Below are 16,647 nucleotides of genomic sequence, written 5' to 3'. Positions count from 1 at the left end.
GGCTATTTATTCAGTGTTGTCTGAGGAGTCTGAGATATAATGGGAGCAGATTCACAAATAATTATGAAAAATGGGCCCTAGGATGGAGGAGATACATCTTGTGGGGAATGCATACATTAGGAAGTCAGCACAGAAGCTAAAGAGTCCAAAAGTCATAAATAGGTCTTGGTTATATGTTGGATTTGCTTTTAAGACATTTCCTTGGTGGGGGTAAGCTGAATATGAATGATGGTAGCTATTGACCTTTATACGACAAGCTCTCTAAAACCTTGATTCCTGGAATAGCAACTAATATATTGGCTATTTTTCTAGGAGGCTGAATTAGGCAAGTTACTTTCTTGCTCCTCTGTCTCCTCTTTTTTCCCCTCTCACTTGAAGCAATTCAATTAAAAAACACAGGTGACTGTGGAAGGAAAAATCAAAGCAGCTGCAACAAGGTGATGTGTGAGGTGAGCATTGAAAGAACTTCTGTAGGAGATTTCATCACCAGCAGGGTCTAGTCGGCATTTCCCTTCTGGCCCCTGGAACACAGTGACTTCACTAACATTTATTTTATTCCACTTGGTCACAAACTCTATTCTTTCAAGAGACACAGAATCTCAGTGCTCAGAGTGCACTCAGAGGCCATCTGGTCCAACTTGGAACCAAACAGACAGCCAGTCTGCAACAGTTCAATACAAGGATTTGTGTTTTCAATATACTTATTTATGCACTTTTTGTCTTTTCCATTAAAGTATTATCTCCTTTAGAGAAGGAACAGCTTCACTTATTGTAGTTGTACTCCCAGCACCTAGCACAGTGTCTGGCATAGAATTGATGCTTAATAAATGTTGATTTGCTATCATTTGTTACCCATTTTGCCTACATTTGAATTTCTTTGCCTGTTGGGAAAGTCCATTCCAATTTTAGATATCTTTAATCAAAATTTTCCCATATATTGAGTCTATGTCTGTTTTTCTCTAATTCTACTAAAGGGAATACCCTTCAGTTCTATTTCTGAAATCAAGTAGAAGTTGAATTTCCCTGACATGCAACAAATTTCAATGAATGAGGACAAATGTCATGTCTCCTCCTCCACCCCAAATCTTCTTTCCCTCAATCATTTCTCGTGTGACATGGCCTCCATCTCCCCCACTCCTCATTTCTTTCTGGAAGTACTCTTGATTATCAATGCCTTTCCCAGAACATGGTACCCAAGAGTACTCCAGATGTGGGTTAATTAGAATGGAACTGGTTGAGAACAACAACAAAGAATACAGGAAAAGTACCTTAAAACTAAGAATGTAAGAAGACAGAACATACAATGCCAGAGTTCAAAAGAACTTTAAACATCACCTTAATCCAAGTCACTTATTTGACACATAGAACATCTGAAGCTGGAGAGGTGAACTAACTGATTTGCCCAAGTTCTAAGGCTGGTAAATAGCAAATGTACTCAAGTCTATAGATTATGAGCTTCTGTTCCTTTGCTGGTGCCCTCTGGCCTCGGCCCCCACCCAATTCTGTTTCTCAGGGGGATTAGGAAAATGAAGACAAAAACCTGAGATACTATTCAAATATTTAGCCATAGCCACATGTGATGGCTTTTACTTAGCTTTGTTCTTATGCCAAAGATGCAGAGACATTAGAGAACATGAGACCCTAGGAAGTGACCAACTGTAACTTTCTTATCTTACAGAGGAAGAAATATGATTTGACTCAGATTACATGGTTAATTAGTGACAGAGCCAGGACTTGAAACCAGGTTCGCTGCCTCCAAATCTAGAGTTCCTTCCCTATGCTATACTTGAATCTCAATAAATACCTTTTGGTGTGGAAGGCTCATAAATTTAGCTAGTGCATTATGAATTCATTTTTTTGGCTTCAGGAAATCTGAAAACATACCTGCTGTGACCCATGAGAAAATGGGAGATTACTCATTTCCTCATTAAGAAAAGATTGTAAAGAGTTTGGAAGTTAACTGAAAGAAGAGAATAATAGACCTTTTCATGTTTGCCTCCCATCAAAAAGACTCACTTTTAGAGGTAATGTATCCCTGCCATTCTACAGCGGAGGAAAAAGACTTGGAGAAAGAGAAAGTGGCTTCTATATAATCAGATAGCCAACAAAAAATTCAGGCTTCAAACCCAAGACCCTAGTCCAATATCTCATGCTACCTCTTTTTCAGGAAAGAATTGTGTAAATCCTGATAAAGCATTAATAACAAAAAACTAATGAAAACAAACATTTCTACTCTATAGCTTTTTGGATGGCCAGGGGAGAGGTGGGGAGGGAGGGGGAGTAACAGTGCTTCTTCCTCAGGCCAGTGCTATCAATTGACACATCCCCTGTATCCATAAAGATATTAAGGCTTGGCCAAAAAGGCTCCATTAAAGACCTAACAACATCATTTTATAGGACATGACCAAAGGATTTCAGGATACACACATGGAACTGAAAAGGATCTTCAAAATCATCCAATTGGGGTTCATATTTTTTAAACAACATTTTGGTAACTGAATTTCAATATAATGTACTTCCTTTGTAATGCTATGTTTTCTATGCATGTAAGTGCATTGTTGTGGGAGGGACTTAAGAACTCCTGCATTAGTCCAACTTCCGCATTTTATAATGAAGAGAAAAATGTTCCAGGGAGGAGCTAAGACTTATTTTAAGGTAACATGTTGAGTTGCTGGCAAAAGGCCTCCCAGAGAAGAAGGCTCTCTTCCTCCCCAAATCAGGTCTCTGACTCTGCTGAAAACAGACTGCCATTTCTTAATGGGCATTTCTTTACCAACATCTTTTAATCATGGACACAGACCCCAAAACAAATCTATCCATCCAAATAGTAAAACCCTTTTTGAAGGCTTTTCTAGCATATAGATCTGGAAGGATGACACTTGAAGGGAGACACTTCAGTTAGGTTTGGAGGTTAAGAAGCTTCAAGAAACCTGACCTTCATTCCTAACAGAATCCAATTTAATCCAAAAAAAGCAATGTAGCCACAAAGGAGACTGACAGTTTCAACACCTGGTTGATGTGACTGTTAGCAGAAAAATTTCTTTGGGAAAATCAAATTTCCTAAAATGAAGACTTGTCAAAAATGTGGAAAATGATGCTCTGTCATTTCAAGTCTTGGAGTAGAAACTGTATGACCAGCTGTTGGGATGTTGTAAAAAGGATTCATAACTTTGGTGGGGATTGGACTACATGACCTTTGAGGAGGAAAGGAAATAAGCATTTATTTTTGTTCAGTTATTTCATTTGTGTGCAACTCTCCATGATCCCAGTTGGGTTTTATGAGCAAAGCTATTGGAGTGGTTTGCTATTTCCTTCTCCAGCTCATTATAATGAGGAAACTGAGGCAAACTCAGTTAAATGACTTACCCAGGATCACATAATTAGAAAGTGTTCGAGGACAGATTTCAAATCAAGAAGATGAATCTTACTGGTTCCAAACCCCCTTTAACCACATTACCACCCAGTTCCAATATTCTACATTCTAAAATCCTTTCTAGTTTTATGCTCTAGTTTCAAGATTTCTTTTAGTTCTAAAAGTCTATGTTCTAACATACTTTCCAGTTCTATCATGCTAAGTTCCAGCTTTCTTTGTTAGCTAGACCTTTCTAGGTCTGATTTTCTGTCTTCTAACATTTTGTGTTCTAAATTCTTTTAACTAAGATGTTTTCTCACTTTAACATCACATATTCTTTCATTCAATACTAACTTCCCATGTTCCGTAGTCTCTCTCTAGGTCTAATATTCTATATTCTGATTCTATATCCTATATTCTATAATATATTCTATATTCTTTCTATGTTCTAAGTTACCTTCTAGCTCTGACATTCTGTGTTCTTGGATTGTAGGATGTTTCAAGGACCCCCTCAATTTTAAGACTCTATTAGTCAGAGCAACAATTTATGGCAGAAAAGTATACTCATTTCATTTTTACTGTGTTTAGACCTCACAGGAAAAGGGAGTTTGGCAAAATTAGCCTGCAAGTCTACTTTGTCATAGGGATTGCAAAATGAATCAATTAGTCTCTTTGCAACCCTAAGTCTTTTCAAAGTTGTGTATGCATGATAGCCCACTCCACAGGTGGGCTGCAGCAAGCCAGACTCATCCAGCAATTGTGGGGACTCCTGAAATAGAACCATTGCATAATGCATAACCATGTCAGGGGGTCACTCTGGGGAGCAAAGCTTCCTCTGAATACACATTTTGTAGAACTTTTTTACCATTCTCCATAATAAATTCTCTGACTCCATTCGCACGCCTTGCAAAACCTTTATATGCTGCCTGAAACACAATATTTTTAAAGGTCAATTTCTCTCTTGCCTTTTATCCTGTGAAACACTATATGAGAACATGCTGCCAGGTGACTAAATTATATCATTTTATGAGAACTCTCAATTTCAGGAAGGGAATGGGGGGGAAATGGGGGAGGGCTGGAGAGATATCTTGATTCTGAGTTTGCCTGAAATTTCCTTTCCCAGGCTGACCCCATAAATTACTTGTAATGCAGCCTTATGATTGCGTCTCATGGGCCCCACAGCATTTGAACTCTTTGGAAGAGGTTACCACATCTCAAGGCTGCTGCAAAATCTTTCTCAAATACAGTCTGATTGACTCAAATTCCAATTGACTATTTTTTTCTCCTCTTAAAAACAGTGGCCATGAAACTAAGTCATGATAGAAAACTGCAATTTGGAAAACATTCATGTTTAAGGGCATATCTGACAAGGCCCCACCTGCTCTTTCCTTCCACATTGACAATAAAGAGGAATACTTTGCAATGAAGGCATTTTAAGAGTACAAGAGACCTGAATCTGAATCCTACATCTGCCACTTATTAGATAAATCACTTTACTGATCCTCAGTTTCTTCCTATGTAAAATGAGCATAAAAAAGGAAATATTTTGTAAATCATAAACTACTTATAAAAATATCAATTATTCATAGGCGTGGTGGAAAAAGTGCTGGGTTTGGAAGGAAAGGATCTAGAGGTGAGGGATTTGATAGGAAATTTAAATTGAGTAAAGAGCTTGATGGTGTGAAGTGGGCAAAGTTAATTAATTTCTTAGTTTCCCCATCTGTCAATAAATAAAGTTGAACTAAATGACTTTTCATCTCTATGATCCTGAGTCCCTACCTGGTTCAGAGCCTTCTTCTATCAGGATTTCTCAAACTCTGTTGCACATGATATGAAAAGGGGTTTTTGGAAAATGCTGACACTCTGAAATATGAAATTCTTATTCATTATAGTGATAATGCTATTTGTCTTGCTGCTGCACAGGACTGTTTTGAGCATAGCACTTTGGAAACTACAAAGTGCTATAGAAATGGGAGTAATTGTTAGTAGTATCTGAGCATTACCCTCAAGACTGATTTCACTTTTCTGATTCTTGCTCTATCACTAATAAGTGACACTGGAAACATCAATTCACTTTTATGTATCTTGACTATTTCCTCAGTAAGGTAAAGGGATAGGACCAGAAGCAAATCAATTAAAAAAAATCAAACCCATATTTCATAAGCACCTTCTCTGGGCAGGGCTCTGGGGATATAAAGATAAAATACCAAGTATTCCCTGCTCTCAGGCAGCTTATATTCCACTGATGAATTCCATAGTCTTTCTTTCTTAAGCGGTCCATGACTTTATGATTCAAAGTGCATATATAAAGAGATTATTCTTTACCAAAGAATATTAGAGTATTATAAATAGCTGAGTACATGGTAGTATATCTCCATTCAACCTTACATAGATAAAAAAGGAAATTTACATTTGTTTTTGTTTTTAAGAATGAGTATCCTGAATGAATTCAGATTAGAATTACAGTGGCTATTCATGATGTAATCTCACTATTGATCAGCACAGAAGCTTTGACCTGCTCAATTTCTAATCTGGCTTAGTTTATTCTTCTCAGAGAAGGTAGTGGTCCTCTGTTCCTAGGGGTTTAATCATATTTGTGCCATACTTAGTACATTTTCCAACTTGACAGTCCATTCAATAACCTATAAGACCATGAGCTTTCCTCTGAAGTTTAGATCACAAGCATTTCCACCAACATGGGGCACATGGTAGTCAGAGAGCTGGGTCTGGAGTCAGAAGGACCTGAATTTAAATCCAACCCCAGATGTGCAATCTCTTAACTCTGTTTGCCTCAGTTTCCTCATATGAGCTAGATAGGGAAATAGCAAGCTTCCCCAGTATCTTTGCCATGAAAACCCCAAATGGGGTCACAAAGAGTCAGACATGACTGAAAAAGTACTAAACAACAACAAAACTGCATAGTTTGTTGAAAATAGCTGTTGATTCAGACATAGCAAGACTCAATACACAGCTCAGTTTTGATGCTTTTCAGTGGTGTGTCTCGCACAAGTCAGCCATGTGCCAGAAGGGTGAATTTTCTGGTCTGGGACAGTATCCCCTGTTTCAGCAGCTGAATTTCTCTAGCTTGCCTGAGGACTGGATCAGACTCTCCCTGGAAGATGGGGGGATCACCTTTTCCCATAGGAACTTTGGGATTTTAGGAATGTGTTTAGCTCCTCCTTACACCCCTGCCATGGTGACTTATTATTGTCACTGTCAGCTATAAATAGTTAAAAAAAATAAATAAAAAGATGAAGAAACTGGTATCTGGTTTCATTCATGGGAATGAATGACCTTTGTTTCATGACTTATATTCTTGGCCTGGCAGGGAGAAGGGGGAGAAGCTGTGCTTCCCTATATTTATTCAGATCATTTGGTTCCATTTGCTTCTCCAGATGTGAAACAGCTTGTTTAAGGCTTCAGAGAAAAGACCTGGGAACCTGGGAAGTGAAGACTTACACAGCAGTATAAGGTTTACTTTCCTTCAATCTAGAATATTTTCAAAGAATTCAGGGTCCTACTAGAGTGAACAATATGTTATAATAACAATAGCAAACATATATGGAACACTTTACATATTATCTCATTTCACCTGACAAAGACACTGAGATAAGTACTTTTAACATTCCCTTTTTATACTCTAGAATATTTCCCTCAGTCTAGAATATTTTCAAAGAATTCAGGGTCCTACTAGAGTGAACAATAGGTTATAATAACAATAGCAAACATATATGAACACTTTACATATTATCTCATTTCACCTCACAAAAACACTGAGATAAGTACTTTTAACATTCCCTTTTTATACTCTAGAATATTACCCTCAGTCTAGAATATTTTCAAAGAATTCAGGGTCCTACTACAGTGAACAATATGCTGACAATAGCAAACATTTATGGAGCACTTTACACATTATCTCATTTCACCTCACAAAAATGCTGAGGCAGGTACTTTTAATATTCCCCTTTTACAGATGAAGTAACTGAGGCTAAAGCTCAACATTCTGTGGGAGGCCTTTCCTAGCCGTCATCATCTTTTCCTGACCTAGCACTTATCTTTTCTGAGATTGCCTTCCATGTGGTTTATGTGCTATGTCCTCCATTATAATGTGAATGCCCTAAAAGAAGGGACAGTGTCTTTCACTTTCTTTATAATCCCAGTGTTTAGGACAGTGCCAGTGTTACTAAGTATAACACTGTGTTAGTGTAAGTGTAAATGTAAGTGTGACTTAATGGGGCTGCAACGGGTTAAGGGACTTTCCTGGGATCACCCAAGTTTTCCTGAATGCAAGTCCCATGCTCTGCCCACTGATTTATTGTCCACAAATACTTTCTTCACAATAACTTAGTAATAAGTAAGTGGTAGTACTAAGTGTTCTTATTTCCAGTTCAGGATGGTAACACTGACTTGCTCAGAGACACAACATTGAAAAGCATCAAAACTGAACCATGCACTGGCCTTTCCAAGTCTGAGTAAACAGCCATTTTCAACACACTATGCTGATTCTCTTCTAACAAAAAACAACTCACTTTTATGTAGGCATTCAAGGCTTTCAGAGTCCTTCACTTATATCAATCTTGGGGGTCAAACAATATAAGTATATTTCTGTCTCCATTTTACAGATAAGGAAACATTGTCAAGGTCACATAGTTCTCAAGCAGCAGAGCCAAATTTCCAAATCATGTCTCACAAGCCTATATAAGGCTATGTATAAAACCATCCTATTTACCTACCTACTATTTATTGCTCAACAAGCTGTGCTTTCAATCAGACATAGTGAAATGGAGAATTAATTGAGGAAACAATCTAGATCAGAATAAAAAAACTCACTGCCCCCTCCCTCCTTGCAGCCTGGAATTGGAAATGTTTAACAGAATAAACAAAATCACAACACAATGCAGGTAATGTGAATTTGTGGTTTTGTAAGTCAATATGCTGAGCACAGGTATGCATTTCAATTTCAGTTTGACACTACTGATCTAGATAACCAAGGATGAATTAACCAAAATGACTGTTACCTATGGTTAAAATCAACATTATCTGGCTAACTTGATCCCCACTTCCCATTTTACTGTGTCTAGAGTAATTGTCCATACTTAAACTCTTTTTCTGACTACTTTTCTGGCTAGAATAGGGGGTACAGGTCTCTTCTATTTGAAAGGAAAAGAAATGAGACTGCTCTTCTCTCAAGACTTAACCATCTCTTAAAATGATCTCACTTGTCCAGGATCCAAAGTAGGGGATGTGATAGTCTCATTGGCCACTGCCCAACTGTGGGATCATGTTCCATTCTGGGCACCATATTTTAAGAAAGATAATGACAAGGTAGAGAACCTGCTCAGAGAAGGGTGTTAAGGATGATGAGGGGGCTTTAAGCCATGCTTCAGAAGGATGAGCTGGAGAAACTAGAAATGATTATTCTGAAGAAGAAGGGGCTATGGATGTCTCTAAAGATCTGAAGAGCTGACTTGGGGAAGAAAGATTAGACTTATTCTGCTTGGTTTATTGAGTGTAAATGGTAAGGAGGTTGATTTGAACTCACTGAGAGAATTTTGTAATAATCAGAACTATTCCCAAATGAGTTGCCTCAGGAAAAAGTGAGATCCCTATTTTCAAAGAGGTTCAAGAAGATATGGATGTAATTTGTTGGTCCACTGTGGGTTACCATAGAGTCCATCAGATTTCTATCTTGAGACATTCTCCTCTCTCTCTCTCTCTCTCTCTCTCTCTCTCTCTCTCTCTCTCTCTCTCTCTCTCTCTCTCTCTCTCTCTCTCTCACTTCACTTGGTGATCTTTTCAGCTTCCAAAGATTGAATGACTAGCTCTATGCTAATGTTTCTCAAATCCACCTGCTCTGTTCTAACCTCTCTGCTGAACTCTAAGTCTTGTATCTCCAACTGCCTTCTAGTTATCTTGAACTGTTTATCTGGTAAACATTTTTACTTAAGTTAAACAGGCACAATCCTTTTAAACATATTTCCACATTTATCATTTTGTACAAGAAAAATCAGAGCAAAAGAGAAGAAGCCACAAGAAAGAAAAAGGAAATAAACCAACAGGAAAACAAACTGAATACATTCAATCTTCGTAGTTTTATCTCTGGATGCAGTTGGCATTTTCCATCCCAAGTTTCTTGGGTTGCTTTGGATTATCTGGTCGACATTCTAAATTCAATATGTCTCAAACTGAATTCATTATTTTTCCTCCCCAATCCTGCCCTCCTCATCCAAACTTTCCTGTTATTCTTTAGGCCACCAACATCTTCCCAATGACCCTAGGCTCCCAATCTAGGTATCAATCTCAACTCCTCACTCTTTCTCATCTCCCATATCCAATCTGTTGCCAATGCCTACAGATTTTACCATCTCCCAAATCTGCCCCTTCTCTTTCCTGACAATTTCATCTCTCTGGGACAGGCCCTCATCACCTCATTCTTGGACCAATACAATAGCTTGCTGGTGAATCTGTCTACCTCAATTCTCATTCTAATTTATTCTCCATTCAGCTGCTAAAGTGAATTTTCCAAAGTGCAGATTAAACCACATCACCTCCTCCTCACTGAACTCCAGTGGGCTTCCTATTGCCCCTAGATAAAATACAAAATGTTCTGTCTGGCAAGCAAAGCCCTTCATAACCCATCCCCTCCTACCTTTCTAGCCTTCTTACACCTTACTCCCACATGTGTACTCTTCAGTCCTGCAAAATTGGTCCTCTGGCTGCTCTACAAACAAGGTGCTGTATTTCTTGGCTCTGGACATTTTCTCTGGCTGTCTCCCCTGCTTGAATGTTCTCTTTCCTCATTTCTATCTATAGCTTTCTTTAAATCCCAACTAAAATTCCCCTTTCTAGAATAACAAACCTTCCCCAACACCTTTCAACTTTAGTGTCTTCCCTTTATTAATTTCCCCTATTTACCCTGTATATAAGTTATTTGTATACATTTGTTTCTCACCTCTCTCATTAGCCTGTAAGCTCCTTGAGGGAATGAATTGTCTAGATTGTGCTTACCATAGTACCTGGTACATAGGAGGTGATTAATAAATGACTGTCTTAAATGCTGTGGTGGGAATGGATTTGTATTACAAGTTCTCTTTCAACCCCTCAAATATGATGATTCCTTCTGTCCTCAGTTGTTTGATAGTGTAAGATAATGTCCAATATTCTTTGTAATCATATTTGAAATAATATTCTTTGAAATACCACAATTACCATCACTACTACTACTACTACTACTACTACTACTACTACTACTACTACTACTACTACTACCACCACTATTATTACTATTACTACTACTACTACTACTACTATTACTACTACTACTATTGTTATTGCTACTACTACTACTATTAAAGTTTGAGTTTACCTTCTAAAACATTTCTTAACTAACCTCTTAGTAAATTAATAGTTATGCTACATTGCTTTATCTTCCTGATATAATTGATAATAATAAAAACATTAAGAAACTAAAAAGGGCATTACAAGTGTCTATTCTCACCTTTTTACAATAAAAATCCAGAGATAATGTTTGTAAAGTGCTTTTTAGACCTCTAAGCACTTATGTCACCTATTATTATTGCAGTTATTATGATTTTTTGATAACTTATAGGGTTTGCCAAGGTTATATAGTTAATTAACTACAAACTATTTAATCCTGGTCTTTTTACTCTCTGTCCAGAGCTTTATTAGGAGACATATAGTCAGTCAGCTGGAGTAATTTGCTTTTGCTACACTGAGAGAACTCCAATGAAACAACACCAAAGGTCTAGCATCCTTTCTGGCTAAAGAACTGGCTCTGGACGTAGTCTCTAAGCAGTTATTTGTCCTGTGTAGTCCCATTGCCAATCCTACCTCCATCATTGTCTTTGCTATCGCCACATGCAGTTTCCATGGAAGTGTCACAGCCCGCGCCTCTCCAGCCCAGCTGACAGACACAATGCCATCCATTCAGGTCCAGGGTACACCTGCCATTCCCGTTGCACAAACCAGGACATCCTTCTGTAAAGCAAATGGTGAAGAAGTGGCTATTTTAGAATATGCAAAAGAGAAGCATGGTTTAAGAATCAATATTGATTAACAATTCTGGTACGAGAAACTTTTCCCCCCAAACTCCATAACTCATATTAGGGTAATGCTTTGCAAGTTCCAAAATGCTTTCCTCATGTAACTTTTACCATTTTCATTTTATAAGTAAGGAAAATAAGGTTCAGGGAGGTCAAGTGATTGGTTCTTGATCAAAAATCTAGGGTGTACATTGAGGTATAGGGTAGTAGAGAAGAATACTATGTTTGTAGTTGGTAGACATGGACTTCAAATTCTGGTTCTGTTACTTACCATTTTATGATAAACTTAAGTTCCCTGGGCTCAGTTCCCTCATCTGAAAAATGATAGAGTATGCTAGAAGATCTTTAAAATCCTTTCTAGCTTTGACTTTATATCTGGGATGTCTCTAAGGATTCTTTTGGATCTAAATTCTACAATGCTGATTCTGTGGCAACCCTTCTTCAATTCAGATACACTGGGTTTGGGTTTTTTTTATTATTTATTATTTCCATTTAGCATTCTGTTCAGAACTAAAGACTTTTCAGGACTTCTGTGAGAATGATTTTATGCAGCCATTCACAGCATAAACTATTCTGTGTTTGCTAATAATAAAAGCAAAGATAATTCACATCTATGTGGGGCTTTAAATTTTATACAGTGCTTTCTTCATGACAATATTAAGCAAAGGTCAAGTGCTATTACTCCTATTTAACAAATAAGGGAACTGATTTTCAAAGTTAAAGCAAATTGTCCAAGAGTACTGGCTAGTAAGAAATGTGTCCTTGTATAGATTCTTGGATAATGAATAGGTTCACATACACTCACCCCATTCTCTACAATTACAATAGAAGCTTTTTCCCCCTATGATCTTGGTGGTGACTCCACATTACCTGCTAAGTTAGAGATACTTGGAAGTTTAAGTTCAGGGACAGCCAAAGTATATTTTCCCTTTTGCTGATTCAGGATGAGTTTTGATGCATGAATTGACTTTATTGCTTCAGAGCTGTCACTTCAAAAGCTGAACTCTTTTTAAAGATTTTATATCAACTAGATTTTTTAAAAAGGTGAACTCCCAAGCTGATCCAGTTCCTGAATTTGTAAGTGGACTAGGATCCAGATATGGGGGAAGCTAAGAGGAAGAGGACACTTATAGCAAGACAGTAGGGACAACATTGATAGTTTTGTCCCAGATAAATAGGATCAAATGCTATCGCTTTCGTGCAGTCTTCCCTGATCCTTCCATCCATGGAAAAAATGCTCACATTCTGTTTTATAATTTGTACATGGACACTGTGTCCTTGGAAAGCCAGCACCCAGTCAGCTCCCCAGTAGACAATTAGTCTTACAAAGTACTATTCCAAAAGTTTCTCTTATTGCTATTGCTCAGTCATATCCAACTATTCTTGGGGTTTTCCTGGCAAAAATAATGGAATTGTTTGTCATTTCTTTCTCCATCTCATTTTACAGATAAGGAAACTGAGACAAACAGGGTCAAGTGACTCACCCAGGGTCACACAGGCTGGATTTGAACGAAGGAAGAGTATTTCTAACTTTGGGCTCAGTGGTCTGTATGCTATGGCATCACTTAGCTGCCCTTGTACTTATGTTAACATTAAATCCAATTTCCAAAGCGAAACCCATCTAGGTGTGGAGGAAATGCACCAACATCTCCTGTATGTTGGTTAGGAGTCAGCATTCCAGCACAGTCTAATCCTAGTTTTGCCACTAACTCACTCTGAAACCCCAGGTAAACTGCTTCATCATACTGGCCTTTACTTCCTTATCTGTAAAAAAGGATAGAATAGGACCCTTCCAGCCCCAACATTCTATGATTCAATTACATTATGCCTGGTTTGTGAACTTGCTATGTTCTGAATTGTATTTTAACTCTAGGTGTTCCTCCCTTATTCTTATATACTATTAATAAGCTCTATGAGCACAGAGACCCAGTTAATCCACCTTTGCATCTCCCTCAGAAGGCAGCATGTCAATATTTGCTGAATGAATGAATCATCTGAGAAATGGAGTTCAAACAGGCCTCCTTTAAATTTTTATATCAAGCAGATTTTTAGAAAGTACTCTACAGAAAATATATTACACAACTTATTAATATGCAATACTATAAAGTTCTACAGAAGGGTAGAAAGTTAAAAGGACACTTGGGTAAATCCCTTTGATTTTCTACAATCACTATGTTTGGCAGAAGGTAGTTTCTGCTCTGGGTAAGGATCCATAATGGTTAGCTGACCAGTAGCATTTCCAGTGTCTGGACTTTCTCCCTCTGTCACCTGTGTTAAGTCTTAGCTAGACAGACCTTCTTGTTAGGAGCTTTTCTCTATTCTCATTAATGTTAGTGTATTCCCTATCTCCAATTTATCATGTATTTATTTTGTTTGTACATAGCTGTTTACATGCTGTCTTCTGCATTAGATTGTGAGCTCCTTAAGGGAGTGGACTGTTTTTGGATTTAAATTCTTTAAAAAATTTGGCTCTGAACAGAGTATCTGGCACACAATAAGTGCTTAAAAATATTAGCTGACAGAGTAGAAAATATGGAGTAGGATTGGTCTGAGTTTTAGTTTCTTCCTTAGAAGATTACTAAGAATGAAAGAACTGGTAGTATCTTAGAAAAGAGAATTCAGAATATAAACATTAGCAGAAACCATTAGCAGACATAATTGTACTTTTTTGGTCATCACTTTTTTATATGAAAAAAAGAAATGATAATTTGTATGTACCAATCTCAAGGGGTTTTGATGAAAATATTCTGTGAACTTCAAAGAGGCATAGAAAAGTGCTATTATTATTTATGTACATTATTTTGATGGGAGAATCATATGTTTAGAGTTGGACCACTAACTCCATCAGTCATTTTAAACTCATGTCTGATTCTTTGTGACCCCACTTAGGGTATTCTTGGCACATTTATAGGACTGGTTTCCCATTTCTTTCTCCAGATCATTTTTAAGATGAGGAAACTGAGGCAGAGTTAAGTGACTTTCCCAGGGTCATCCAGCTAAGAATCTGAGATTGAATTTGAACCTAGGAAGATGAATCTTCCTGACTCTAGGCCCAACACTTTATCTACAGTTCCACCTAGCTATCTCTAAGGAAGTATAAAAAAGTGCTATTATTATTGTGTCTTTTTTTTCTTATGGAAGAATTTTGGGTTTAGAGTTGAATCACTGACTCCATCAATCATTTTTAAGTCTTGTCCAACTCTTTGTGACCCCACTTAGGGTTATTTTGGCAAAGATAAAGTTTGCCATCTTCTTTTCCAATTCAATTTAGAGATAAGGAACTAAGGTGAATAGGGTTAAGTGACTTGTCCAGGGTCACACAGCTAGTTAGTGTCTGAAGATAAATTTGAAATGAAGAAGATGATTCTTCCTGACTCCAGACCTGGCACTCGATCCATTGAGGCATTTAGCTGCCCAATCACCACATCATCTTTAAAGAGGTATAGAAATATGCTATTATTATTGTTTATGTATATTCTTCTTTTGGGAGAATCACAGGTTTAGAATTGGACCATTGATTCCAATCCCTTCTTTATACAAATGAGAAATTGAGGTGAAGTGAACTGTTCAAGGATCCATGGGTTGGAAATGGCAGAGAACCCAGTTTCTGTAACTACAAAATCGAACATTTTTTCTTTGCTAAATTCAAGAAGAGAACATTTCTGCAGCACATTAATGATTCATAAACTTTCTTTTGATGTCCCTGTTTCATGAAAGAGGAACATGAGAATCAAAAAGAGTTACTTGCTCATGGTCACACAGATAATAAGAGGCAGAGTCAAAATTTGAATTCAGACCTCTCAAAGTCCAAACTCAATGGCTTTTTTTGTGGAATGAATAAATGGGTGGTAGAACGAAATAGGCTAATGTTATTTGAAGTAAAATAAAACATAGAATCTAAGGACATACAGGGATGGTTTAGAAGAGTTGGGATGTTGATTTAAGGGAAGAGAAAAAGAGTAAGGGGGTGAGGTAAGATGATGGCTAGAGACATATGTAAAGTGCTCTTAGGGGAAGGGGGCATTATTAGACTTGTTCTGATTGGCCCTGAAGGGCAGAATTAGATAAAAGCTTAAAGGAAAATGGTTTTAGGCTTATTGTAAAGACAAACTTCCCAGTCAGTAAAGCTGTCCCTGAAATTGAAATAGGCTGCATTTGTTATGTTGGTGATGTGATTTCTTTCTAATTTGGCAGCTGAAAAGAGTGTGGGTCCTGGTTCTGTCATCTACCAGCTGTTAACAGACTTTATAAAATCTCTTTATCTTTCCCGAGACTCATTCTTCTCATCCACAAAGTGGGAATCATAATGTTCCAACCAGAAGTTGGAAAGCTAAAAAGCTCTATTGTGATGATCTGGTGAGATAACATATGTAAATAATTCTGTTTATATAAAATGCTGTGTTGCTGTTGTTAATTTGAAGCTTTAGTTCTTGTTCAGAATGATTTACATCCTACTTCCACCCCAGCTATCTGCCTGAGATCTTGAGAACACTGTTAGAAGCAGAACTCTGGGGTTCTCTGGACTTCCAAGCCTAGTAAGGCCCTTCCCTGGGCCTAGTTTTGGACTAAATAAGGCCCCTTCCTACTCTAATATTCATTGATTTTGATAGAATGGGTTTTTTTTGTTTTTTGGTTTTTTTTTTTTTTGGTTGTGAAGCAATGTGACTTGCCTAGTCACACAGCTAGTAAGTGTCAAGTATCTTTGAACTCAGATCCTCCTGATTCATCTCCTTAGTTGCCCCTGGTAGAATCTTGCTAGAATCTTGCTAGTGTTAATTCCATTTACATTAATAAACATATACTTTTTGAGGACTTACTGTGTACCCATTTCTGGGTGTAAAAAGTACTGAATTCAGAGATTCATAGGATGTTAAAGCATAGACCCAACACTGGACACAGAATGTAGGTTCTAGAAGGGACTTAAGATTATAGAATGCTAAAAAATAGAACACAGGATGTTAGAGTTGGAAAGAATTTAGAATGCTAGGAAAAAACCATAAATAAACCATAAAGATCTATTGAACTAGAATGAAATATTAGAGTTTGAAGGGACTTTTGGGACCATCTGGTCTGCTTGCTTCATCCTACAGAGGTTTCAGAGAAGAGACTTGGCCAACATCATATGGCCAGTCGGTGGCAAGGCTGCTAACTTCCTAGGCTTAGAAGCACATCTACGATATTTAAGACTTTTAAAAGTTGAAGAAGGCCAAAAAAAAGTGTGTGTGCGTGGGG

At 37.6% G+C, this 16,647-nt stretch overlaps 1 protein-coding gene across 12 annotated transcripts in view; it reads right to left on the bottom strand.

Annotated features, from left to right (window-relative positions):
• The window catches only part of TENM4 (teneurin transmembrane protein 4), a 1,584,659-nt gene that overhangs the window by 140,564 nt on the left and 1,427,448 nt on the right, over window positions 1-16,647 (bottom strand). For all 12 annotated transcript variants that reach the window (XM_074303958.1, XM_074303961.1, XM_074303962.1 and 9 more), the window contains one exon: window positions 11,204-11,350. In XM_074303958.1, the coding sequence (XP_074160059.1) occupies window positions 11,204-11,350 (147 nt within the window). The remainder of the gene's footprint in view (window positions 1-11,203; window positions 11,351-16,647) is intronic.

Source organism: Sminthopsis crassicaudata, chromosome 3 (genome assembly GCF_048593235.1).
Source record: "Sminthopsis crassicaudata isolate SCR6 chromosome 3, ASM4859323v1, whole genome shotgun sequence".
Classification (NCBI taxonomy): domain Eukaryota; kingdom Metazoa; phylum Chordata; class Mammalia; order Dasyuromorphia; family Dasyuridae; genus Sminthopsis; species Sminthopsis crassicaudata.
The sequence above is the reverse complement of the archived record's forward strand: the minus strand, read 5'-3'. Positions and strand labels throughout refer to the sequence as shown.